Source organism: Electrophorus electricus, chromosome 1 (genome assembly GCF_013358815.1).
Source record: "Electrophorus electricus isolate fEleEle1 chromosome 1, fEleEle1.pri, whole genome shotgun sequence".
Taxonomy (NCBI): Eukaryota; Metazoa; Chordata; class Actinopteri; order Gymnotiformes; family Gymnotidae; genus Electrophorus; species Electrophorus electricus.
In genome coordinates this window covers 30,735,068-30,760,917 of record NC_049535.1, presented here as the reverse complement: position 1 = coordinate 30,760,917, position 25,850 = coordinate 30,735,068, and the positions used below count along the sequence as shown (strand labels likewise).

Below are 25,850 nucleotides of genomic sequence, written 5' to 3'. Positions count from 1 at the left end.
AATTGACAAGATAAAGCCTTGATCAAATTTAGCATGGGCCAAAAATAATATTCTCCACTTGAGGGTCCTGCATAGTATCTTAGCTGTTCCCAGGACTGCACTCTTCTGGGATCTGCTGGAGCCATTCTTCCAGTACACATGCATCTGTGCATAATATGAATGACTCAATTATATTAAATATGACAGGAGCAGCACTAGGGGGCAGTGGAGGACCACAGAGAGAGGTGCACTCATGGAGATTTCCCCAACAGATGAAACGCTCCCCTAATCAGTGTGAACCTCCTCTCTCACAGAGTTCTGGTTATTTTATGTCTATGTAAATGTCGAGGCTTCTCTGTTTCTGAGTGGGCGAGACGATAAACACGCTGTTTTCCAATCAGATGCCATGCTCCCATTAAATGGGATGGTGAATCATAAGATTAATACTACTGCTATGATTTGGCTTTTGTGTTTGAAAACTGTCTTGAATGTTGAAGTTTAATGAAAGTGCACACCTAAACAAAATTGTGTGTGGAATGTATAACTGTCTCTGTCTCCTCTGTATCTCATGTAAACATGGTATTGTGCTGAAAATGAAAAGCGATTAAAAGCGGGGTCACTAATATACAGCAAATCACTATACAGCATGTGAGTTGTTAACATATAATGAAACAAATGAACGTGTGTAGGACCTCACATAAGGTGTGTGCTGTTGAGAGGCCCTGCCCCTTTTCCCTCCTCCCTGTCTTATAGCTCCACCCTGCCGTGTGTCCTTCGCCTGCTCCTCAAGCCTCTCGTCTCTTCACTCGGCACAGAGTTCCAGCACCCACGGCCACGATGCTGCCAGCACTGTGCACTCTTTTCGCTGCTCTCTCGTGTAAGATCTCAGCACACTAGAGCTCCTCCGTGTTGAGCCACTTCTAACGTAAGAACGTGCTAATGTAATGTGGCTGTTGTGTTTACTCCAGGTGTCAGTGGTGTTACCGTGGTAACGCAGAAGCCTCCTGTTCTTACAGTGACTAAAGGACAGAAGGCCACTATGGACTGTAATCTGAGCACAGTGAGAAATAGTGGCGCACGTTCGTATAAGCAGCTTCCAGGGGGAGTTCCTCAGTATGTGTTGACGTATTATCACAGCGATAGCTCTCCTTCATATGGATCAGGTTTCTCCTCTCCCAAATTCACATCAACACACTCTTCTACATCAGATTACAGTTTGGTTATTAATAATGTGGAGGTTGGAGACTCTGCATTTTATTAAGCATGGGATAGCTCTGTTAGTGAGTACATATCACAGTGATTCACACCAAGACAAAAACTTCCGCACTGCTCGCTCACACTTCTGCTTTCAAACATCATGAGGAACAGACACATCTAAAGATGTACATCAGGCAAGACTCATTTACATTTACAGGATTTTATTGGCAACTGCATGGGACTTTTATAATGTTTTACTCTCATGTTTTCGTCTACTAAAGCACTGATTAAGAAATGAAATGTTTACTGAAATCATGTGTCCTCATGTTTGCAGTCGCTGAATTATAATTTCACATTGGTGTGATTTTTTAAATAATAATAAATCTATGACTTGCTGCTTTTAATAACATCAGTGTGATCAGATCGACACCAGAACAGTCATATGGTCCTGATGCAGTGGTGCATGACTTCACACTGATGTAACACTGATCCACTGGTGTGTTGGGTTGTAATACATGAACACCACTGTTCATACATCACCCAAAAACACCTTCAACAGGCATAAGTTTGTCACATAAAGGAACTGCATTATGAGTCTGCATACACTCATCTATTAACTATGCCAAATGAATATAAATTTTGACTTCATTTTTAATATATAATCAAGAATTCTCTTGCTTATTCCAAAAAGTGCACTCTGCAAGATTACATTGTCATTCCAAATGTAGAATAACTGCTCCAGTTTGATTATTTAGAAACAAAACGTATGATATACGATACACTGGAATTACCTGTTTTGGTCATCTTTCTTTTTCTACTAATTCAAATGATCTGCTTGAGATTTGTTTATCACTTTGTAAATATGAGGAATTCTGGATATTAATTTTATCATATCTTCTTTCTCACTTTCTCAGTGTTATACAGCTGTCTCAATGTCTCTCACAATACTTACAATCTAAATATTATTTACTACAGTTAATTTGAAATCTGTAAGATACACAGTAACAACAACATAACAGAACGTCTTTATATATTTCTCCAAAACAAAAGTGTTTGTCATGTCTATATGGGCAATACAGACCTGTTACAGATTGCATGCTGTACTCTTTGAATTCCTTGTGACATTAATGGTTTCAAATATGTTTTCTTTACAAAGTAATGAATAGTACACAAATATCCATGTTTGAGAATAGACTGGCAAATGAAGTGCCAATACATATAAGCTCCAACACCACACATGCACAAAAAAATAAAGACTACAGACAGCATCAAACACAGGGAGCCCACCATCCTGTAAGCCTCTACCATCAGAAAGATAAAAAGGGCCAAGGAGTGGAGAACATTCAGAGCCCCGCTCTGGTCCTGGGTTACCCCAACCAGCTCTGGTCCTGGGTTACCCCAACCAGCTCTGGTCCTGGGTTACCCCAGCCAGCTCTGGTCCTGGGTTACCCCAACCTGCTCTGGTCCTGGGTTACTCCAATCAGCTTTGGTATTATGCTTCTCCATTTAGCTCTGGTTCTGTTTTGCTCTGGTCCTGTGTTACTAGATTCCTGTACGAATGAAAAAGTGTTTAAAAGTGTTTTAAAAAAAAGTGTTTAAAAATTAGCATATTAGTTGAATCAGTGAAAGCTTTAAACTGGGTAAAGCATCAAGAGAACCCTATATTGTATTTAGATAGCACAACATAGACACACTTTTCTGTTTCAGTAAAATGTTAATAATAATATTTATACTCTTGTGCTTGTGTATTCACAGTTTCAACACTGCCATAAGTCATCAGCCAATCAGAAAGTAGTGGATTTTTACCAATGAAGTTGTTCCTGCTGTTGCTCTACATTCTCATTGGTTAGGAAAGGTGCGATGAACACCTGGGACCTTTGACCAGTCCAGGCCATGGGGAAGCAAGCTAGTGATTGTGGATGGGTTCATCAGATTTCCACAGGACAACATTCCAAAAGGTTTTTAGAAACTCTAACGTGCTGCTAGTTCAGCAACATAATAGTCATTCGTTTTGGGCTGTTAATTCCATTTCATGTTGAGACATGCTGAAGAACAGAATGCTTGTAAAACATACAACTGACCTGTTATTTTGTGACTGTGATGCACATGACTGTATGTGGTGGGTAGTGAGGAGACTGAGCACATCATTCCTTTTCTATGCAATTGAACACATAAACTAGTGTGTGTGGGACTGAAAAGAATGGCAGAATGATGTGAGACACCTGAAAATGTACATGATTGATACAAATTGTCAGGGCCAGTATGAAGAATAGTTTGTACTTGATGTGAAGTTTAGTTTTAGTTTGTACAGATGTTCACTGTATGAATAAGGGTGGTTATGTCTTATGGAGAATGTTAAAAATGTAACACCATAACAGATTACCAAATTATGACATATTTTTGCCAAACATGTTTGCCAAAAGACAAAAACTTCCTCACTGCTCACATACACTTCTGCTTTCAAACATCATGAGGAACAGACACATCTAAAGATGTACCATGTGCATCAGGCAAGACTCTTTTATATTTAAATGACTTTGTTGACAATTGTATAGAACTGTTATAATGTTTTACCCTAATGTTTTAGTCTATGAGAGCAATGATTAGAAAATTAAATGTTTACTGAAGTCATGTGTTCTCAGTGAATTATAATTTCACATTGGTATTATTTTTTATATGGAATACATCTGATGTAACTGATATAACACTGATCCACTGGGCAGAGTGAAGGGTTGGAACGCAGGAACACCACAAGGACCACAGTTCCTGCACTACATCTCATCATCCCAGAACACCTCCAACACACACACGTGAATTATGTAAAGGGCATGCAGATGAGAACTGAGTCTGAATACACTCTATTAATGACAGTCATTCTGGGCTTTTCATTCACAAACCTTTCAGAATGGTGCGAAAACCAAAAACCAACCAGTGATCTGTGACACTGTGGATGAAAGCAGGTTGCAGATCAGAGGGGTGAAAAGAAAATGGCAAGAAACATGCAAAGAAAAAGACGTCGCATCACAAGATTGATCACATGTGAGTTCAGCTTTGGCACCAAAACGTCATCTCACAACACGCCACAAGCTGGATTTCAGTGGGCTACAACAGCCAAAGACCACGGTAGATGTTGAGGTGGTGAAGTTCCTAAGTCCTTCTATTTGCTGGTACAGAAACGATTCAGTTCATACAAAAATGATGATGCAGACTTGAGAATTGGTTGAAGAGAAGAGCTAGTCCAGTTCTTTGTTGCAGGTTAAAGTTAGCAAGCATTATTGAGGCACCCTCCATAGAATGCCTGAAGCAGACAAAGACCATCATTTGATTACCATTTTCCAGGGGTGATCATATAATCTCCCTTCCTTCTTTTGTATCCTAGTCATTGAAATCTCCACCATTATATCCAAAACCATGCATATTGAATATTACTAACCATTATTAAACATTATGCAAATTGAAATCCAATATTATACCAGTTGGAGTTTGATACCCTTATCAAGTAGAAGACTTCCCTTAAAAAAAGACGTCTTCATCGTAGCTGCACTTATAAAGTTGTTTTCTGCCCCACTCTATATCTGGTGAAGAAGTAAAGCACCTTGTGCAGAGACCTGCACTTCACACATAGAAGCCTCACAGTAGCCTAGACTCTGTACACACAGGCCTTTAGAGGCCTTTTCTCTGTACACAGATCACTTCATAAAGAGTCCAGAATCTCTTCAATCCTGAACTTTTACTCCTGGGGTGTTACAGAGTAAACATGTCTAAGTCAATATTTAGCCCATTCCTGCCTGCAATCATTCTTTTATTATTTCAGAAGACAGAGGAAAAACGTTGGACGGACAGATGACACTTTTGTATCATACCGATGGCAGGAAATCCTCGGAGCTACATGAGTACAGCCAACCTGGTGTGGTATATACAGCACAGCCCAGTGGTGGCTCAGTGCTGATGCACGCAGTATGTTGCATGCACACAATACTCCTGTTTGAAGGACTTCTGAGTGGCAATGGTACATCTGAACTCTGCTGTGGACAAAGTTCATCCCTTCCTAGACTGTTATCTGGCAACCCAGGGACACTAATATGCGTGCAAAAAACTAATATAGCTGAATAGCTTAAGGCACTCTGCTAAAGACATGCTTCCCTGTCCCTGTGTTCACTCTTGAAAGTGAGGAGGTTTTTGTACGAGTGAAACGCATCACTGTGTTATTTGGCCAAGGAACAACACTGAATGTCATTGGTAAGTCCTCTTTTTCTCTTTTTCTGTGTTTGCGTCAGTGTTTGAAGCTTTCGTTTTGGAGTGCAGCAGTTATATCATGAATGTTAGGGAACATTTTTGTTTATTACTTTAAACAGCGTTGCAGCGCCCATAGAAACGTCTGTTAGATGTATTTTCATTAGGTAATAAACTCTTCAGTGTATGTAATGACTTTCATTCTTATTGCTGTAGTGAGTATTTTGTGCTGTCCTGTAATTATTATAATCTTCCTTAAAGATTGTTTTATCATCAGTTAATTTTTTAACATTCAACACAAAATCAAGAACATATGGTCTTGTCTAACTGGATTCTGAAGCTATTTGTCTTATTAAAATAAATGTAAAAATCTATTAATTATGATTAAGATCTTTGATTAATCTCTAACTCGATGGATGCCTGTGTCTCATTTACATTTGCATTTACATTTATGGATTTTAGCAGACGCTCTTATCCAGACCGACTTACAAAAGTGCTTTGTCAGTTACTCATAGAAAACATCCTAGCCAGTAGAGCAGGTTAGAGCCCAATATACCAGTGATCTAGAATACTGTAGAAATACAAGGACCACTGCTGATGCCTGGAAGTACAAAATTCATAAGGTCTCTCTTAAACAATAACCTTGAAACTTTCATCCGTTCACATGAATTTTACTCTAAACTTCCCTCTGATCAGACGCTGTACTGCCGCCTCCTGTTCTAACCCTTCTTCCCTCCATCCGCTGAAGAGCCGAAGTCCAACAAGGCCACCCTATTGTGTGGGGCCAGTAACATGGCCACTGATGCGCACTGGCTAGACACCAGAGGAGTCTTCACTGGCTCTGCTCAGCAGCAAACCAAGCAGCTATTTGACCATTGAGAGCTCAGAGTGGAAAAATGACAAGACCATGACATGTGAAGTGTCTGCTGGATCTAGTCTGGCATTGAGGAAAATTCAGATGTCTAAATGCCTTGTGTGAACCAGATGAGAGTGTTTACATTTTTAAATACTTTTAAGACATGAGCCATTTATTACTTGGCTAAACTAATACAAGTAGCAGTTTTATCTGTAGTGAAGGATTATTGCTGACTGCATTAAGAAGCTTAATCTTCTGCTTAAGTAATCATTTTAGCTTTTTTGGTTCAGAACAAAATTGATTGAACTTTAATAAAGTGTATAACGTAATAAACTGCCCCTGGAAATGTTTCATTGTGCTGGAATATAGATAATGGATGATTATCTCATCACAATATATATAAAAAGGAAAAATGAGAAAGGATAACACTGAAAATAAAAATAGCATGGTCAGTCAAAATGTTAAAAAATGAAATTCCCGAGAGAGAGAGACTCAGATATTGAGACTCAACCTGCACATCACACAGGTGTTTATTTGTTTATCTGCATCTTTAGTTGCAGATGCTCACTGTATAAAGTCTTATAGAGAATGATAAAGCATGACAAATTACCAAATGATGACATATTTTTGTGAAAAGTGTTAATACATCTGAAATGCCACTACAAATACACACACACACACACACACACACACACACACACATATATAAAGACAAAAATATTAAAGTGATCATACTAGTATAGAAACTATTCTGATTCTTTTTTCTGACACAGTAGATCTTTACACTATGAATATGAACATGACAGGAGCAGAGAGAGGTGCACTCATGGAGATTTCCCCAACAGATGAAACGCTCCCCTAATCAGTGTGAACCTCCTCTCTCACAGAGTTCTGGTTATTTTATGTCTATGTAAATGTCGAGGCTTCTCCGTTTCCGAGTGGGCGATAAGCACGTTGTTTTCCAATCAGATGCCATGTTCCCTTTACATGGGATGGTGAATCATAAGATCAATACTACTGCTATGATTTGGCTTTTGTGTTTGAAAACTGTCTTGTTGAAGATTGTTGAAGTTTAATGAAAGTGCACACCTAAGCATAATTGTCTGTGGAATGTATTTATGGAGTTATTAAGTTGACCCTTAATTTATTTACTTAAAACCAGGGAGCTGATGTTAGAATAGGAAAAGTGGCATCCCTAGGCTTAGGAAGGAAATGTTCTTTTCACAATCATAGCCTGTTTAGGGTGGAGTAAGTGTGTCGTGGTGTTGTTGAGGATGGGGACAGACAAGACCATGTAGGTGGAGAAGGAGCCACAGGTCAGACTGGGCAGAGAGAGAGCAGAGGTCTTCACCCAGCCTATACCTCCACATACCGCCGTTTCCAACATTCTTTTGCACTGTATTTACTTAAAATGAACAGTTTAAGTAACTTATAATGCATATCGAAATGCAGTGCATCAAATATACATCATTTATTTGTTTTTTTGTTATGCTGACTGAACATTTTTATAGTTATATACAAACAGTTTTATTTAATTTAAACCTATGGCTGCCTGTTGTTTCTTTAAGTGTCAACCAGTGCTAAAATCCAAAATGTGTGTGCATATTTGTGTATGAGTGTGCATGTCTGGCTTACAGAGAGGACCAGCTGTAGTCCCAGGTCTTAGGTTTCCAGTGCTCTGCACCCATAATAACTGCAAGCTGAAATGCTGTAGTGAGCATCACACTCACTACCATTCCAAGAAGGCCTAGATGCAGGAACACAAATATAATTCATTGAAATGGCTCCAGTTCACAAGTCTTGCCACAAGAGTACAGTGTTGTACAATATTTGGTGTTCACTATACAACCAATGCAATACCCTGCTATTCTTCAAATCAAAGCAGTTAAAAATGACTTATGGTTCATTCGTTAATAAATAACTCTGCTCATTAGCCAATCAGACTACCACAAATTAACCCACAACTAGATACACATAATGTAACATATGGATATGCATATGTAATATATGGATATGCATATGTATTTGATTTGTATATATATATTCATATTATACATATATTGTACATACATTGTTATATATATTTTTGTGTATATATATATATATTTCTTTATACATCCCTGTATCTTTCCTCATTTTGGACAGAGCAGTCTCAAAAACCATTTCACTGCGAATTATACCATGCATGTCTATGTACGTGACAAATCATCTTGAAACTTGAAACTATAGTCAGTACATGGTTTGAATATATAGACTGTGTGCTTTAAACGTACGCTCTAGGATGCCGACCGGCCTCACCGTCTGTGATAGTGCATTGAGGATCCTTGAGTGAGGAGCGAGGGAGGGAGGGAGGGAGGGAGGGAGGGAGGGATGAAGTGAGAGAGGGGAGGGGGCTAAGAAGACAGGATGGTCTCCTCCGATCCAGCATAACAACTGCCGATACTCCAATATAGCAGCTATGAAACAACACTCTGGGCCTCCCTTCCTAAGTTCCCTTCATACACGTGCCTTCTCTGTCTTAAAGTCAAGAACATTTATGACAGGATTTTAAAGCTCATTCTTAACTTTCCAACACACACACACACACACACACACACACACACACACACACACACACACACACACACACACACACACACACACACACACACACACACACACACACAATAAAGGTGTTGAGCCTTAATAGCACAGAGCCCAAACACTGAGCCAGCCCTGGATGTCTGAGCCCTGCCCCTGCAACAGGAAGGTGGGTAGCAAAGCAGGAGGCGGAGCAGCAGGGCAGGAGGCGGAGCATCTGAACTGGTGTTGCGTAATCTCTTCATTTGTCATGGACCTGTGACATGGACGTGTGGGAATCTCCCCAATTTACCACGATTCTGCCTGTGGTTTAACTCAATGGCGTAGGTTTTAATTTCGACTGTGGTGGGGGACACACTGCTCACCCAACCTTACACATCATATGAGTGAGTAGTGTGAGAAGAAGTGATTGGCGGGGGGGGACACGTTTTCCCCCCCGAAACCTATGCCTGTGTTTCAACCCCACCCTGCCCTGTCACTCTGAAGAACTGGATGGAAAACTGCAGCATGGGGTTCTGCATAAAACACTTCTGAAAGACCGTTAGCTGATGCAGATGTCTGCATGGCTGTGCTATAGCGACAAAAAGGCTCTAATAGAGGGGGTGACAGAGATGCACACTGAATTCACAATATTAAAGGGACATTTGAGATCAATCTATCATGCAGCTGGTTTGGTGTTTGGGGTTACTGCCTGGGTTTCATAATGCAGTTGATAGCAGAAGATATTTTATGGTCGCATGAGATGTTTCCTGAGAGGGCAATGAACAAAGCTGAAAGACGCTCGGCTTGAGTCATCTCATTAAGTTACAGCAGCGGCCGTTCTCCACAACCACGCGGCCATTAGTGTGACTCCTGCAAGCAGCAAAGTGATGTATGCACACTCACCCACAATGCACAGCCACAGCTGCCCTGCTAGCTATATCTGTTACCAGATTTGCTACCAAAGCAGGGCAAGACTTCCCTCGTCCCACCACTCTGCAACCTGGGAGCTTGCATTGTGTCTTGCAGCCCGTTCAGTCAGACAGTGCTATCATTTAAGATGTTAAGTGTTAATCGCTTAAGCTCCTTGTGCATATGCGTATGGCCTGCAGCTGAGGAGCAGAATTCTTTCAGAGTGACAGGAGAAACCTACAAACAATACCAGCCAGTAAAGAACCGAGCAAAGTTTTCAAAGCACAGGACATTAAAGAGGTTAAATCTGTAGAGGAAGTCAGAGGCAATCTTTGAGTACCTGTCAATACATGTTAAACAAGAGTAGGTCATTGAAATATTTATTTGTACTATTATTAGGTGACTAAGTAATAAGTTAAGCTATTAGTTACCCACATAACTGATGATGCAATTTCTAAGAACTCTTTACAGGTAAATCCTGTGGATGAAGAGATTTTGGTAAGTATTTGTGTTACCTCTGTACATCATTATAAAACACATACACTTTTTCCGGTGGGCTTTTCCATCCCAGCTGCTGATCAGAGGTTTTGCTGTCATCTGATCAGCTGGTGGAGCTGTACAGAAACAGCTAGGACCCATTTGATTGGAATTTAGAGGAGACTTAGTGGAGTTGAGATGAGATTTAGGTGTGAGCATTCTTAAATACATTATATTTTCTACAAGATTCATTATCAGACTAATGACAAAGAAGTTACAATATATGTAAACTGAAAATTTGCAATATTTAATCAATGCAATTTTGGACATCCTAGTATGTTATTTATATCACTTAGACGGAGCTCTATAATTTGCATACTACTATGCATTTTAATGGGAATTTCAGTACAAGTTCAAAGAATAACAAGGTGCATATACACAAGGGAAATATAGCATCTACTGCTGTTAAAAAGGATAGTTAACCCAAAATATCGCACAAATTCAAATCAAAACACATCATAAATCCAGATCACATGTGTGTGCTGGAAAGGACCTAGTTAGAAAGCTCATTGTCAAGTGGACGGGTAAGGAAGTCTGTGTTTGCACATAGTCAGGGGCACTGTGTGTCCGGCTTTTGCAGGGTCTTCATTCCACACCCTCCTCACGTCCTGAAATCCTGCTGGATTTTCTGAAGAGAGGAAGGCTCCTCCATACCAGACCATCCACTATTTCATTCTTACCATCCATGTCAGTGGGCTGCTAACACATGAGAACCAGATGCTCGTGCAGAACACCCACAGGAAGGACTTCTCTTGACTGCTCTTGCTTTCAGAGGCATTTGCCCCTGTGATTCCACCCTCAGCATCCTCAGCACTGGCTGTCTTTGCACTGGTCCCATGTTTGTAGCCACCCTCCCCTCAACTAAAGCCTCTCCCTGGTCTCATTTCTAAAGGGAAATTGCATGGCAGATCTTAGTCCTGTTGTTCCACCTAAACCTATCGCTTATTGCTGTGAGCACAATAACACATAAGATTATTGATTAGATTAGTTCTCAACCCTGTGCAGGGCTCGTGGCAGATTGATTTACGTAGGATGTTTCATGAAAATGCTGGCAAACTGCTGTTGAAAGTGTATATAATATTTCTAATATTTGAGCATTTTTTTTTTCTTAGTGATAAGAATGAAACACAAATTTATTTTTCAGTTTGAATAATACCACTCAGTGTTATAGCAACAACAGCGATGGAAAAAAGTAAAGCCTGTTCCTTTGTATCAAGACGAGCTGAGTGGACAGCCATGGGAACAGTGATGCTATGTAACACGCAACAATGCTGCAACATCACATCCCTAAAGCATCCTAGCTAAGATCATTAATGAAAGACAAAGAGAGAGTGCAATGTAATGCTCGCGCTACTGCTTAACAGCTATCTTTGTATTACAGTGTTTTTGGGATCCCAGCCCAGACTGTTGGTAGGAGACGGTGTTATGTGGTCATCACAAAGTAAATATCAATTCTTCATGCCATTCAAGGATATCAAACTAACAAATGCATTGGATAACAAATGCAATTTTTAATAATGCACAACTATATCTCTTCAATTCACAGTGAAAACAGGCATGATCTATGCAATGTTACCAAGGCATTTCAGAACTGCAGTTTTATGTAAAAGGTTTTTTCGATTATGTACAGGATTATGCACTTTCAGTGGCCCCTCTTGCTTGCCAAGTGAGATGTTTGATGAGCACACTGACCTTGGTGAGTCACATGTCCTCTGTACTATATAGTCACCGCATGACCTTTAAGAGACAGACTACAAAATAAAACAAGTACATAGTGCTATATGTGACGTATTCAGTAAATGCCTTTAGGCATCTCCAAGGCAGAAGTCCATTTCCATGTAATGTTGAGATTCTTTAATTTGACTGCCAAGTAGTTTTCAGGGTAACATTGGATTTCATTTTTGGACTACACAGAATTTCAACGCTTGTGTACAACAGCAGCTGTATTGCAGATCTGGTCCCCAGCTTGCAAAGTAAATTGATTATAACTCTACTAGAGCCTAGCAAAGGCTGAGTGCCAAATGTTGGACTATAGATGTAAATGACTAGAGCCAACTGCCAGGCTCCTTGTGTTTAGCTCCCTGACGAGTCACTAATGTTCTGTTTAGGACACTACAACCAGAAAATCTCTTCATGTAATCCTCACCTGCTCCCATGTTAACAATCAGTTGTTTCTTTGTTTAGGATTTGTATTACTACGTGCTGCCAACTGAACAATTAAAAACACTTTAAACTGTGTGTCTGTTGACATAAGATGAGAGGGGAAATTTCTACATAGTTCTTTTCATAATATTGGCCATAAAATGACACCATGACTATCTATAGATTTGGGCTCCCTATTTAGTACATATTATCTGACATCTCAGCAAGCAGACGCCTAGAAGCCTGATGTAATTTATATTATTTTGGCAAATTTGTTATGGCTGGTGTGCGTCATAATCCGCTATTTAGGAATGTGAAGTAATTCTTTACTGTTTATATTAATCGTGGGAATAGCGTTGTATTAATTGGCTCATATTAAGTGGGTCTGCTTGTCTGTGTGAACCGACTCTTTTAGCTTCCAGGCTAGAGGATGGGTGCCCTCTCGAGTCTTGGCCTTCAACTTAATTTTTACTTATTTCCTCCAGGGAGTGTTGCCTTGCCACCTACTCACACTGATAAACAAAATCTTACTCTACCTTCCAGTTTACAGAATTAAATTATTTGTCCATTACATTTCTAAGCACACCTCACTCTTAGGCCCAAATTGTGCCATGCTGATTATCCAACTTGTTACATGGACACAAGGCTCAGCACTGGACTAAACAACCCTGCAGTTGGGTACATCGTGTACATCGTAATAACAAATAATGCACCAGTGAGAGCGAACCAAACGTCTCACCATCCCTGCTAGATCTGGCTGCCAATGCTACGCCTATGCCAAATGCTTTGCTATAATCATTGTGATCAGAACTGCCTTGGTTATATTTATTGGCGTACAGAATTCTGGTGGTCTCTTTGATCAAGGAGACCATCAAACAGTCTCAGCATTTGCCTTGTCTTCCTTTAATAGGGGATTTCTTCATAAGTGTGCAGTACATCATAGTGTTGGCTCACTTGCACACAACGTATGGCTGGTTTACAGAGTTGCACCGTAACTGACTAACATGAGGTGGTGGAACACGGGGTGGTTACGAGTCGTGTGGCTTATTGGGTTCGGATGAGGCAAGTCAGTGCCGCCTGTGAATGGGACTCTGCGCCTGAAAAGGCCAGTTCACCTGCGGCACACACTGAGCAGGAAATCAGTCGTGCATGGCCTGTCAGCTCACGCTTAGGATCTCAACCCATTACATGGAAGACAGAGCACAAATTAGTGCAAATATATCATGGATGCAGAATTGCTAAGTGTTGCAGAGTGCAGTTTTTGTCCTGTTTCAAGTCCATTGTCTCATTCTGTTGTGACCTGCAAAAATTTCTCTTAATAGTGCTGGGCACTTTTGGGATGAATTAACTCCACACATAATTAGTTCCATTAGGGTGATGAGAGTGTCTGTATGAGCTGGGAGGACCGGTCTGAAGCGCAGGGCACTTGTGCTGAGCCACAGACTGGGACCTCTGTATCACAACTGAGAACCGAGGCGAGAGAGAGCCGTAGCCAAAAGCAACATATACTGCTTTCAAACACCAAACCAAATACCAACTGCTTTCAAATGCCAAATCCATGTGGACCACAAGCTTTGGATTCTTCTTTGATTTCCTTAACCTGCATAGTTAATATGTTGAATGATGTTGAGGGAAAAAAGCCTGATCCGCACCTCGAGTACTTCGAACCTCAAGTACGGCTTGGCTTGAAATACCGTGCTTCAAAGTCTCATGGAAGACAAGCATCAAGATTATTTTCTGCCCTGGCTCCCAGATGGTGGAATGGACTTCCACTTGCTGTCCAGACAGCAGAGTCCCTTACGGTCTTCAAACACAGACTGAAGACCCGTCTATTTGCGGAATATTTAAATGCCCAATGACCCTGCTCCTATATTGACTGACTAAATTAGCACTTATTGTAGGGTACTGTTTATTACACTGATGTTGTTTAACAAACTCTAGCACTTATTGTTTATTACACTCATCATTGTCTGAGATAGAGCTTATGTATTTTGTACTTCTAGGTATCAGCACTGATCCCTGTATTTGTACAGTATTCTAGTTCACTGGTATATTCGACTCTAACCTGCTGTACTGTACTAGGATATATTCTATGAGGAAATGACAAAGCACTTTTGTAAGTTGCACTGGATAAGAGCGTCGGCTAAATGCCGTAAATATAAATGTAAATGATCTGCTATATGCACGATACACAGTATAGTGCAGGCTGGAGGAGAGCTGAAACTGGGAGTTATCAGTTCACTTTAAGAGTAAGAACTCCCGTTTGCCTTGCACCTTCAACAGAAGCATGTCTACAGGCCGCATAAACATCGCCACTGTGTATGACTCATCCCATCTGAAAAAGCATTAGTCATGTGACGTAGCTAATTAATCTCCCAGAGAGTTTATCTGGGTTTTAAAAAGATATATCCATAATCCTAATCAGAAAGGATATAGAGCGGGCAGGAGGAAGCTGGGCTAAACGATACCCACATTTATCTAGAGTTCCAACCACAACCAGCCTAGCACAACACAACAACACAGAACTGATCCCTAATCTGAGTTAGGCAGAGAGAAGGAGAGAAGGAGAGAGGGAGAGTTCCCTCTGCCTAAAGAGCAGTTGGCCAGCATGGGAAACAGTAAGAGCAGTGCTTTATCCAGGGAAATCCTGGAGGACCTGAAGACAAACACCAGGTACAGCGAGGCCGAGCTGTGCGCCTGGTACGCCACCTTCCTGAAGGAGTGCCCCAGTGGCCGTATCACTAAGGAGCAGTTCGAGGGCATCTACGCTGGCTTCTTCCCCGACGCCGACCCCTCCGCCTACGCGCGCCACGTCTTCCGCAGCTTCGACCTCAACGCCGACGGAACGCTGGACTTTAAGGAGTACATCATCGCGCTGCACCTCACCTCTTCGGGCAAAACCACGCACAAGCTTGAGTGGGCGTTCGCCCTGTACGACGTCGACGGCAACGGAACCATCAGCAAGAATGAGGTCCAAGAGATCGTGAGGGTGTGTGTGCACAACTAGAGCGGGTAGAACTTGACCTGCTGATCGTAACAAAGCCAGCCAAAGAAAACAGGGCGCTAAATTAGTTTCTGTTCATTGTGTATGGATGTGAACTCAAGAAGCCTCGACCTACCTAAATAGTTTTAAAAAGGAATATATGGATCTGGATAATTTGGTAGAATGTATCAGATAGAATTAGAATGATAGAATCATTAGTATTGGGTGTTCATTTTAAAAAATGAGTCAGATTCCTTAAAATGTGGTATTTTATTTTAGATTTAAAACATTTATCAACACTGGTCTAAAAAATTGTACTAGTTTGTATTTGTACTAGAATGTGTACTTGTGCTTGTACTAGAACTACAGGTTCAGCCATTGTGGCAAACCTGACCACATGGTTCAAAGATCTTAAGGTGGATTATACAAGCCTTTATCCTCTAGGTTGATTTAAGACATTCAAAAATCAGCTTATTAAAAATAACAATTATGATATTAATTCTTCCTACATTTAGGCAATATTCAACATGATTCCTGTTGAGGACCAGAAAAATCTTCCAGAGGATGAGAACACACCAGAAAAGCGAGCAGACAAAATATGGAACTTTTTCCAAAAGAACGAAAATGGTAACTCCAGTTTCCATGGTCTAAATTAACAATACATGTAACAAAAATCCATTTTATGGTACTGTTAGTTACTAAAGCTATTAGCCATATAAGTAGATACATTTTTAATCCACATATCGACTCCTCACCATCTACGTCTCTTATTGGTTTCACAGATAAAATTGCAGAGGGGGAGTTCATTCAGGGGGTGATGGACAATAAAGACATCTTGAGGTTGATACAGTTTGACGAGCCAAAGAAGATTCAGGCCAAACTGAAAGAGAAGAAGCAGTAATGTTTCCCCATGATATGTTCACGGGACATATCCTGTTTATACACCTAACTTCCTATGTCCCTCCCACACCCTTGTGCTTCTAAAGGATACTTGTGTCCATGTACATGTGCTAAGTTCACACAGCAGTGTTATGACCCAGCACTTTGACCCTCACCAACCTTTCTCCTTTTTCCCACTCATACCAACTACTTTTTTGAGAACTCCCACCATTCTCACTCTTTAAATCCCAATTTGAAATGCTGCTTCATTCCCATTCACCTCGTCCTACCTTGCAGTGTCAAGAGCGTAAGGGAGAGGGCTTCTGAGGAGAGGTATTAGTGTCAAGTTTACAATCCCTCTTTAGTGTAATCAATCCTCTTCAAATCTGAAGGTCAAGGTTAGTGCAGGTAGCTCTCCCATTCTCAGGTCTGTAGTACGGACTCCGCTTCTCAACACTCAGGTACCCTCTCATTCTCTTCTGATAACTAACACCAACATATTCAGTTTCTAAGTCGTACCAGGGCTTCAGGTGGCCGTATAGACAGCAGCATGGGGTGTAACTGTATTCGGCTGCTGCAAGTATTTGCAAAGCAACATAGGCTCCCTGGCTGTGAAGAACTACTACTGCCATTCAGTCATATGGCTTTGTTATTGCCTTTTGTATAGTCACTTCATGAAATCTTAGAGATGTCATTATTTTCTAGCTGAAGCTGGCTGTTTGAGCTTTGTCCATAATGGGTGTACATTTTGTGATGTTTATTTGTAATAGTTCCAATATGTTGTTGCAAACAACAGATGTAAAGATTTGTTTCTTTTAGCGTAATTGGGTAAACCTCATTGTCTACTTCTATGTATATATTGGCTGTTAAGAGTTTTCCATGCTGTTTTTTTTTTTTATTATTATTAGGATTCTTAGAGCATTTTGGGAATTTTTCAGATATGCAAGTATGGAAGTGCTTCTCAATCCCATCCTTGCGGTCCCACTGGCCAGTCCATATTTTTTGCTTTAAACAAACTCCAAGAATTTGTGTGCATGATAGCCTATTTTCCTAATATCTCCGTTCAGGTGTGTTGGGAGGTGGGCCAAAGCCAAAATGTGGGGTGTCTGGCGGGGCCTGATGCCTGGGTTGAAAACAACCGATGTAAAGGATAAGCCATTCTGGATTTTTAGGAGAAAGAGTCGTGTGAAGCATATTCATAGATTTATAATAAACTGCATATTTTGGGAAACTCCCTGATGTTTGTTGCCACTGGACACTGCCCAGGCTTTGAGGATAATGCATGGCCTGGTTTCAGGGCTTGAACACAGGTGCTGGCCAATGGCAGAAGCCAACAGCAGGGGTGGGGTTCTAAACAGCTACATTTCATCTGCTTAAAGGGATCATTCCACTACAATCCAACTAGCTGGGTTATTAACGTGAAGGGAGGCACTACCCTTTACAACACACAGAGACAGAGGCAGCTGCTTAGAGTCTTGTAAAGAGTTCATAGGTCCGTTGATGTGATGGAAAATAAAATGTAATTAAAATCATTTTTGAAATTTATTTTATATGCCATAGTCTTTTTGGGGCATAGTAAACATAAACATGACGACTCCATAAATGTCAGTAAATTGAGTTGTATTAATGAGGACCATTAACTTGAGAGCAGATAATTCAACACTTACAATAGTATATAAAAGGGATCTAGTTACATACACAGACAATCAACTTAACAATGTCTCATATTACATAGAATGCACATCATTGACGTGAAGTATCAGTACAATTTATGTCACGTGAAATTCAGGAGTAGCACAGGTAACGTGAGCCAGCTATCACATGCGAAACTACGTTAAAGTAAACCAGCTACATCCAAAATTAAGCCAGAGAGGACGGGTCATTAATAGAAATGAAATTTAGTAAGCAATCATTTCAGTGTAGTAACTGAAAACACATTATTGAGCATATGTAGTTCCTTGACTTCATTAAACGACTTTGTTAGTCATTAAACTAATGGATAATTTGATTTGATTTATTTCCCAGGTCAGTTTAGATGTATATCAGTCCTGTACAGTCCCAATCCACTTAGAGCCCCTGCGTGGTTTGACAGTTATACGAACGGTTCAGAGTAATACAGATTGACAACGTGACAGTAACACAGACAGTAACACTCATCTGACCACTGCCCTCCAGAACGCTCCTTTGGAGATCCAGTCCTGGGTTTCTCACAGCATCCATTTTGCTGGACAAATTCATGTCGTTCAGTTTATTAAATGACTCGCTTACATATGGACACAGTTTTTAATCTCTAGTTCTAAAAAAAGTTTAAAAAAAAACAATAAAAAAAATAGCACAGTTTTAGAATAATTCTGTGTATGGAATTCCAATGTGCTGCATATCCAATTTGCATTTTTAATTAATGTGTAGTGTGTAAAAAGCAATATTCAGTAAGGTTTTTTCATTTGATCTAAATGACTCCAGTTGCCTATCATAACTGGGGTTCAATGCTATAACATTTACGTGAGCTCTCAATCTGTAAACAAACACACATTCAAATTTCAATATAAACGGCAAAGTGACATCACAAGTAGACAAGCACTTGGTGGGAATATGCTTATGACATTTGCACACATATAAATGTTACGCATATTTACAACTATGTACAAACACTAAACAGAATATATCATGGACATTCCAAGGCAAATTACCTTTAGGCACTAAAAGGTGTACATCATAATACAAATGACCATAAAGTCACGTCTGATCCACCTCAGATTCACACTGAAATTACACAGGTCAGCCATGTCATTTCACCTTTGATACATGCTCTTGTAACGTCTAGAATTGAACTTGTGATGGAAGCAGGATGAGACCAAGATGTCACACCGGGCTGATTAATGTTCTGCATAAAGAGCTTTCTTGGCTTGGTTTTGAGGAGTAATTGTATGATTAGGCTTATGAATGCGGTGCTTGGCCACGTACTCGATGAGCACAGTCAATGATCTGAAGGCCAGGGTCAAGGCCAGGGTCTTCATATTACACAAATGGTTTTTTTTTTCCATAGACTGAATAAGACTATTCATCACTGAGATTCAGCATTTTTGAGAACTGCATGCTTCTCTGCAAAACAAATCTGCAAAAATATGAAAATATAACATACTAAGATGCATTTTGTTCCAGCTTTTAATTGGCCGGAAAGCTGAGACATTTGTGTTCTAGCTATAGGTTGATTGTGGATATAGTAAAAATTCGGGTGCATTCCTCATCGCAATATATTCGTCTTCTTCTTTTTTTTTTTTTTTCTTTTTTTTTTCTTTTTTTTTTAACTACAATACAGATTTGACAATATAACTATATAATGACACTATATTAGAATATTTCTCCACAAACTTTACAGATGCTGAGGGATCATGCTGGTTCTTTAGATAAAGACTTCTGCCTTTTTCAAATGCAGGCTGCTTTTCCTGCTGTTTTGACTACCAGTATGAGCCACTGGTAAGTTACTTTAACGTTTTACAGAAGTTGTGTGCAATGTCATGTATGCTGTGTCCAGTTTGAAGAACAGGCAAATATGAGAATCTGTAAACTTGCTTCCTTGTATATTTAAAATCATCTGTTGTAACAAATGGGTTTGTAAAACTTTCACTGAACTGTGCATTGTTTTTGTACACGCAGTTATACCTTGACTACTATCAGGAAGTTAATGCAAACATATGCTCCTTCTATTTCTATTTTCTATTTATATTTCTTATATTTGTCATTAGGGCTAGCGGCTTTTTATTCATTCAACAGAACACAAGACAGTGGAGAATGTGAATGCACTCTGCCATTAAACGTATCCTAAGTAAACTTTATCACTTCTGTCTCGTTTAATGTAAAACCATCTAACGTGTGGTCTGTGGAGTTCTGTTGGACTATATGAAGGGTGCATCAAGATGTAGATATCTGTATGGCTTTGGCCAAGAACTTGGAATACTGTGGTAGACAGACAGACAGACAGACAGACAGACAGACAGACTTGGATAGTTTGAGTGAAGTGTGCAGTGTGTGTGGTATGTACTTTGTGTGTGTGTGTGTGTGTGTGTGTGTGTGGTATGTACTTTGTGTGTGTATGTGAGCGCACAGTCATGCATGTGTTTGCGTTATTCTGAGGTCCGTGTCGTCTAGATGTCCATGTCCACTGGTCTCAGATCTCCTGTCTTGTGCTCCCGCACCCACAGCTCTCTGTCTTTGGCTGGGTCCACACTCTGGAGGAGCTGATCAACTGGCTCCAGGGTCTACAACACACCACACACACATTACTACCGTGGTGCAGTTTTCTCCACACCTACTTTCTATAAGGTCCTCCTCCACTCACCAGCCTGCTTTCACATAAAGACAATGACTTTATGAGTTTAACTTGTACTGAATGTATTCAGTTGTATTACTTGCTTTTCTGAGGCTACTGTCCAGCCAAGCAGAAGCTCACCCGATATACAACTAATCCATTGTTTGAAGATGGAGACTGATTAAACAGATGAAACAATTGGAATCAGGAGTGCTTCTGCTTGACTGCTGCGAATAATTTGCCCTGTAGAGCTGATAAAGCAAGGTGCTGGCAACACCAGGTTCATGGGCTCAAGTGTTTGCCATATGTTGTATTTTTTGAAGAACTGGGTCCAGGCTGGTCTTCTGAGGTCATTTCTGAGCTTTCCCACGTTTCCTGCTCTGGCTGCTGCCTTGCCTGTTCTGGACTGAATGTTTACTCAGCCTTACTCTTGGAGAACGTGCCAGTGTTTAACTGCGACGGGCTTCTGCTGTCTGCTGGTTACACCAAGCGGCACAGGGAGTCGGCTGCCAGCCACTGGGTGAACCTGCATCATTGTCTCACACACACCGAGTGCGCCTAGGCGGTGTCTCTCCTCCTTGGCTCGAATGTCCTGACGACTGGCTCTGGGCCAAAACGCAAATGATATGGTAGTTTTGGAATCAGGATCTGTACACGGACCATGACTAATGCCTTGACTAAGGGGATTTCCATTTCTCACAGGCTAAAAATCATGAAGCCGTCTAGTAGTCGAGGGTGCCGTACGTTTCAGGCATTTGCACGATGATGGGATGATAGGCAGAGCCATTTATGCATTCTCAGTGTTACTGATGGTACATACGAGCTGTTGGAGGTCTGTCAGTGCAGATCCTTTAGACATGAGGTGCTGTGGTCATTAGTTTACCGGTTACACACATTAACCAATATGGAACATTACACAAGTCCTTGATAAGCTCAGTCAGGTTGCTGACAGATTGTTTAAAACCCACCACAGCCCCTTCTGGAGAAGCCATTGGAGCACTGGAAGACCATTCCGAACAATTCATCATCGTGTACTACAGTGTACTACTAAAGGAACATCCTGCTCATTGAAGCTGCACTAACGGGTGCTGTACTTGGTTCTTCTTGCATTGGGGGGGGCCCCACCAGTCTGTCTGTATGAGGGGCCCCACCAGCCTGTCTGCATGCTTGCTCTATTGCAGCTCCCAACCCTGCTGAACCAACCCATTCCCAATGATGATTGCATGGTACAGGTGTACTGTGATCTAGTTTCGAGCCCAAGCGTGGATGGTCTAGTGGGTCATGTACGCTGTGTAGCGATACGCGGGTGTCCATGATGGGCAGCCCTTCACTCACACTTTGGTTGAACATGTCAGTCTCGCGGCGCAGGGTCGTGTACTGGCGCAGGTGCTGCTGGATCATCTCCACCCTCTCCACCTCGAGCCTCTCCAGCTCCTGCAAAGAAAACAAATTAAGTACCATAAAGTATTATCCGACACAGTAGAGTCATTAACTGTAGCCTTGATATAGGGATCTAGATTTGGAAGGAGGCAAAGTAGTTGAATAAACGGATAGCACACATTGGAATGGCATGCGGTATTGTCAAGTATAATAAATGCTACGCAACAACTAGAGTGTCAGGGGAGTTTTAGTACCAAGCTTGTAGTAACCATCTCCTCAAACCACTTGGACTGGGCCTGGTTGTAGAGGTCCACGCAGCGCATCAGATCATCACCTGTAGCGGACCAATACAAAGGCAGTTGTTACGCATGCAGAGCCACAAGCGCAGAGCTCCTGTTCACCAGCAGGGGGCAGCCGTGGCCCAATCAGCAGTGTTTACAGTTCATAGGGTATCGCCAAGGGGGCGGGCAAAATAGCTTTTGCAGAGAAAAATAATCAATGACAATTTAATGGTTGGCTTCATGAGTAATGCATAATGAAAAGGAAAATGCAAAGGAGCAATGCATATGAAGAAAAAGGACATCCATGATCAATGCCTGGACGTGACACATCTAGTGACATCTCCATCTATATGGAAATGAGGCTGTGACGTTAATGGCATTTGCCTCAGTAATTGGGGCAAAAGTGATAATTGGCAGGACATCATTAGCATCCAACTATTTCCGATGTTCTGCACTGGTGCATGAGCTGTGTGGGTGCAAGAAAGACAGAGAGACAGCTAGAAGAGACAGAGTGACAGGGAGAGACGCAGAGAGAGAGAGAGAGAGAGAACATTGTGCAGGGCACATTGCAGCTCTATAGCACACTAAAAGAGAAGGTGGATGGGACCTTGGGCAGTGTACCGGCGTACCAGTGCACACGAAGGCTACTGCAATGGAACTTGCTGAAAGAGAGCCAGAATTCAGCAAGGTCTGCTATTCAAACGTCGTTTTCCGTGGACTGCATTGTAGTTAAATTCAGCTTTACATTAGCTAGGTATGGCTTAGTGCAACTAGGTAATCATTTTACTGCGCTGTGTTAATTACGTAACCGTGTTTGTTGCCTGGGTGCCGCACTAAACATATCGATATAACAAAAGGCACCACCCATTTTAATTCAGATTTCGCCCTCCATGCAATTTTTGGCTCTGCAACTTCACGCATCAGGTTTACAGGCATGTCACCCCGCCAGGCACTGAACCAGCCACCAGGCGAGACCCTGTTCAACGTCTGGGAAGCAGTGAGCCTCTCTCTTTTCTTTTCCTGGACTCTGGGAAAACAGCGTCTTACGGTGCATCTTGCAATTTAGAGCTTTGTGAGCCGCATCCTGTGGGTTTCCAGAGGATGAGTGAGTGGTCAGACCAGGACAAAACCGGCATTGATGGTGCTGGCTCGCTGCATCCAGGAGCATGGAGTGCTGGACCCCCTTTAATAGACCTTCCCTACTGAGTCTATTGTCATGCCATAAAATATAAATGCCTTCACCGGTCTTCTGCTTCCTGGAGCTGACAGACCTGGCTCTGAAGCGCGGCCTAATGGGGCCGGGCCAAGACGCCCCCACCGCACAGGCTCTTTCACCCAGCCTGCCCGTCACGCTACCCGGCACCGCTCCCAAAACCTGCTGAAACCCTTCCGCACGCTATCGGCAGTCAGTGTGTTGGAACGGAACACAGGGAGAAAGCTCCTCATGCCGCACTAATGAAGGAACACTGGATAACAGCGGGGGACGGACGGGTGATTTCAGAGGCAGACACGTGCGCTGTGATAAATTCTACCTGATTAGTTGGGGGGGGGTTTGCAGTTGTTGAAAACGAGATCAGTTGTACCTCGCGCAGAGGAGGACAGTGTCCCGACAGTTCATGCGTGTGCAGGGGCACTGTGCTCGTTAGACAAACGCAGGCTTGGAGTGTGCAGCCATTTCATCAACACACCTTGAAACAGGCACCGAGAATAACTGACACCAATCCCCTAAGCTAATTCAGCCTATAGGCAGCCACAGCTGACAGGTGTGATACACATGTGATACTTTCTTTACACCGCCCCTCATCTGCGTGTTTCCAACAAAGCTGGCGGGAGTGCTCCAGAACCTTCCACAGAGTGCCGCGGCTTGCAGGCCGCAGCACCGGGAACTCCAGCAAGCCAGCCTCTGAACTACTGCCCATCCATCCTGCACACCATGGAAACGGCACTGCGGGGGGGATGATGGGACGAGTGTGAGGTGGGGGGGGGGGTCCTGACTGGAGCGTGAGCACTCCGACCTGCTTGCGTGGATTTCCGCCGGGCCTTCTTGATGTCCTCCTCTGTCTTGTTGCTCAGCTTGATCTCCAGCTGCTGGGTCTTCACTTCCAGGTCCTTCTGCCTGTCAGCCAGTGCCTTGCGGGCCTACAGCCGCACAAAAAGCATGGGCCGAAGGCAGGCCGTTAGCTTACAGACAGGCCGCTAATTGTAAAGGCAGGCCGTTAAGCGTAAAGGCAGGCTGCTAAGCGTAAAGGCAGGCCGTTAAGCGTAAAGGCAGGCCGCTAAGCGTAAAGGCAGGCCGTTAAGCGTAAAGGCAGGCCGCTAAGCGTAAAGGCAGGCCGTTAAACGTAAAGGCAGGCCGCTAAGCGTAAAGGCAGGCCGCTAAGCGTAAAGGCAGGCCGTTAAGCGTAAAGGCAGGCCGCTAAGCGTAAAGGCAGGCCGTTAAGCGAAAAGGCAGGCCACTAAGCGTAAAGGCAGGCCGTTAAGTGTAAAGGCAGGCGGTTAAAGATAAGGCCTACTCCTAACCCTACCGACACTGAGGTCTCACATCTGACTTCTCATTATTAGTAAAGATTTCTAGAATTATTATTTGCCTTTAACCAGCTCCCATTTCCTGTATTTACATTTTGGAGGTATAATTGGAAAAAATAATTGGCTTTTAGAACATTTTCAGCCAAAAAACAAATAATGGTATTTTTGGTGGGCTGAATCATCTATTAGGTGTTATCTATCCTTTTTACTTGTTTAATTTGCTATAAAAACTAGCAGATTAATCTGATGTGCCATGCTGTCCAAGTTGTTTCTAGTGGGAAGAATATTACAGCAACCAAGTGAGGTGGCACTCAGATGAGTTGAGCCCTGCCATCTGCTGTGGGTGAGAGAGTCTGGGAACAGCTACAGTGGGACAAGGTAGCTGTGATGGACGCAGTGTGATCTGTCAAAATATGCCAATGGTTGCTCTTTTTATTTGGGCAACACTTGCAAGTATTTGAGCAGCAGTGTAAAAGAAATGCACAAAAACTGGTATGTTTAAGCTGAAAAAGGAGACCTGTAACAGCCACCATCTAAGACCTGTCTTCTGTGAGGGCGTTATCAACGTATTTCCAGACGAAATGAAAGCGGAGCTCTCCAAAATCACATAGGAAAAAGAGCAGGCATCGGGAAGCGTACCTTCTCCACGGCCGCGTAGCGACTGACCAGCTGTTTTCGCAAGTCAGCAATGTGGTGGTCATACTTCTTCATGTCCTTCTTGAAGTTGTCCCCCCTGAACATCAGCAAGGGCTTCTCCACCTCACTCTGGAGCTGCAGGGCAGAGCGAGGTGCGTTTAGTCCACGCACAGCAGGTGGGGTGGCCGGGTGGGTGGCAAGCCAGGCAGACTCTGCGTGCGTGTGTTTGCAATGAGCCGGACAATTGTCGGTGCGTGTGCTGTATGCACCCATATGCTGTGAGTGGGTGTGTCCACACTGTGTCCCAACATGTGCTGTATGTGTGCCCATGCTGTATCCAAACATGTGCTGTTTGTCTGTGTGTGTGTGTGTGTGTGTGTGTGTGTGTGTGTGCACAGTAAACCAGGGTTTATAACGTTTACAGTGCTTGGCTTGACAAGG

The 25,850-nt window shown here is 42.2% G+C and overlaps 2 protein-coding genes and 1 pseudogene across 5 annotated transcripts in view; 2 read left to right on the top strand and 1 right to left on the bottom strand.

The window, feature by feature from the left end:
• The first annotated feature begins 816 nt into the window (after positions 1 to 816).
• Positions 817 to 6,388, top strand: LOC113577900 (annotated as a pseudogene).
• Positions 6,389 to 15,023: 8,635 nt separating this feature from the next.
• On the top strand, positions 15,024 to 16,299 carry rcvrna (recoverin a). Its single transcript, XM_027010809.2, has 3 exons — positions 15,024 to 15,404; positions 15,914 to 16,025; positions 16,181 to 16,299. The coding sequence occupies exons 1-3, from the start codon at positions 15,024 to 15,026 to the stop codon at positions 16,297 to 16,299; spliced, it is 612 nt and encodes a 203-aa protein (XP_026866610.1).
• A 4,028-nt stretch (positions 16,300 to 20,327) lies between these two features.
• The window catches only part of gas7a (growth arrest-specific 7a), a 26,227-nt gene continuing 20,704 nt past the window's right edge, over positions 20,328 to 25,850 (bottom strand). For all 4 annotated transcript variants that reach the window (XM_027010784.2, XM_027010785.2, XM_027010786.2 and 1 more), the window contains 5 exons: positions 25,413 to 25,544; positions 24,263 to 24,386; positions 22,221 to 22,300; positions 21,922 to 22,020; positions 20,328 to 20,536 (listed from right to left, as the gene is read on the bottom strand). In XM_027010784.2, the coding sequence (XP_026866585.1) occupies positions 20,423 to 20,536; positions 21,922 to 22,020; positions 22,221 to 22,300; positions 24,263 to 24,386; positions 25,413 to 25,544 (549 nt within the window). In that variant the 3' untranslated portion in view covers positions 20,328 to 20,422. The remainder of the gene's footprint in view (positions 20,537 to 21,921; positions 22,021 to 22,220; positions 22,301 to 24,262; positions 24,387 to 25,412; positions 25,545 to 25,850) is intronic.

Excerpts from the sequence above, each read along its gene's own strand:
- rcvrna (XM_027010809.2), top strand. The coding sequence starts at position 15,024 with ATGGGAAACAGTAAGAGCAGTGCTTTATCCAGGGAAATCCTGGAGGAC. Across the intron at positions 15,405-15,913 it reads AGGTCCAAGAGATCGTGAGG|GCAATATTCAACATGATTCC; the intron begins GTGTGTGTGCAC and ends TCCTACATTTAG. Across the intron at positions 16,026-16,180 it reads TTTCCAAAAGAACGAAAATG|ATAAAATTGCAGAGGGGGAG; the intron begins GTAACTCCAGTT and ends TTGGTTTCACAG.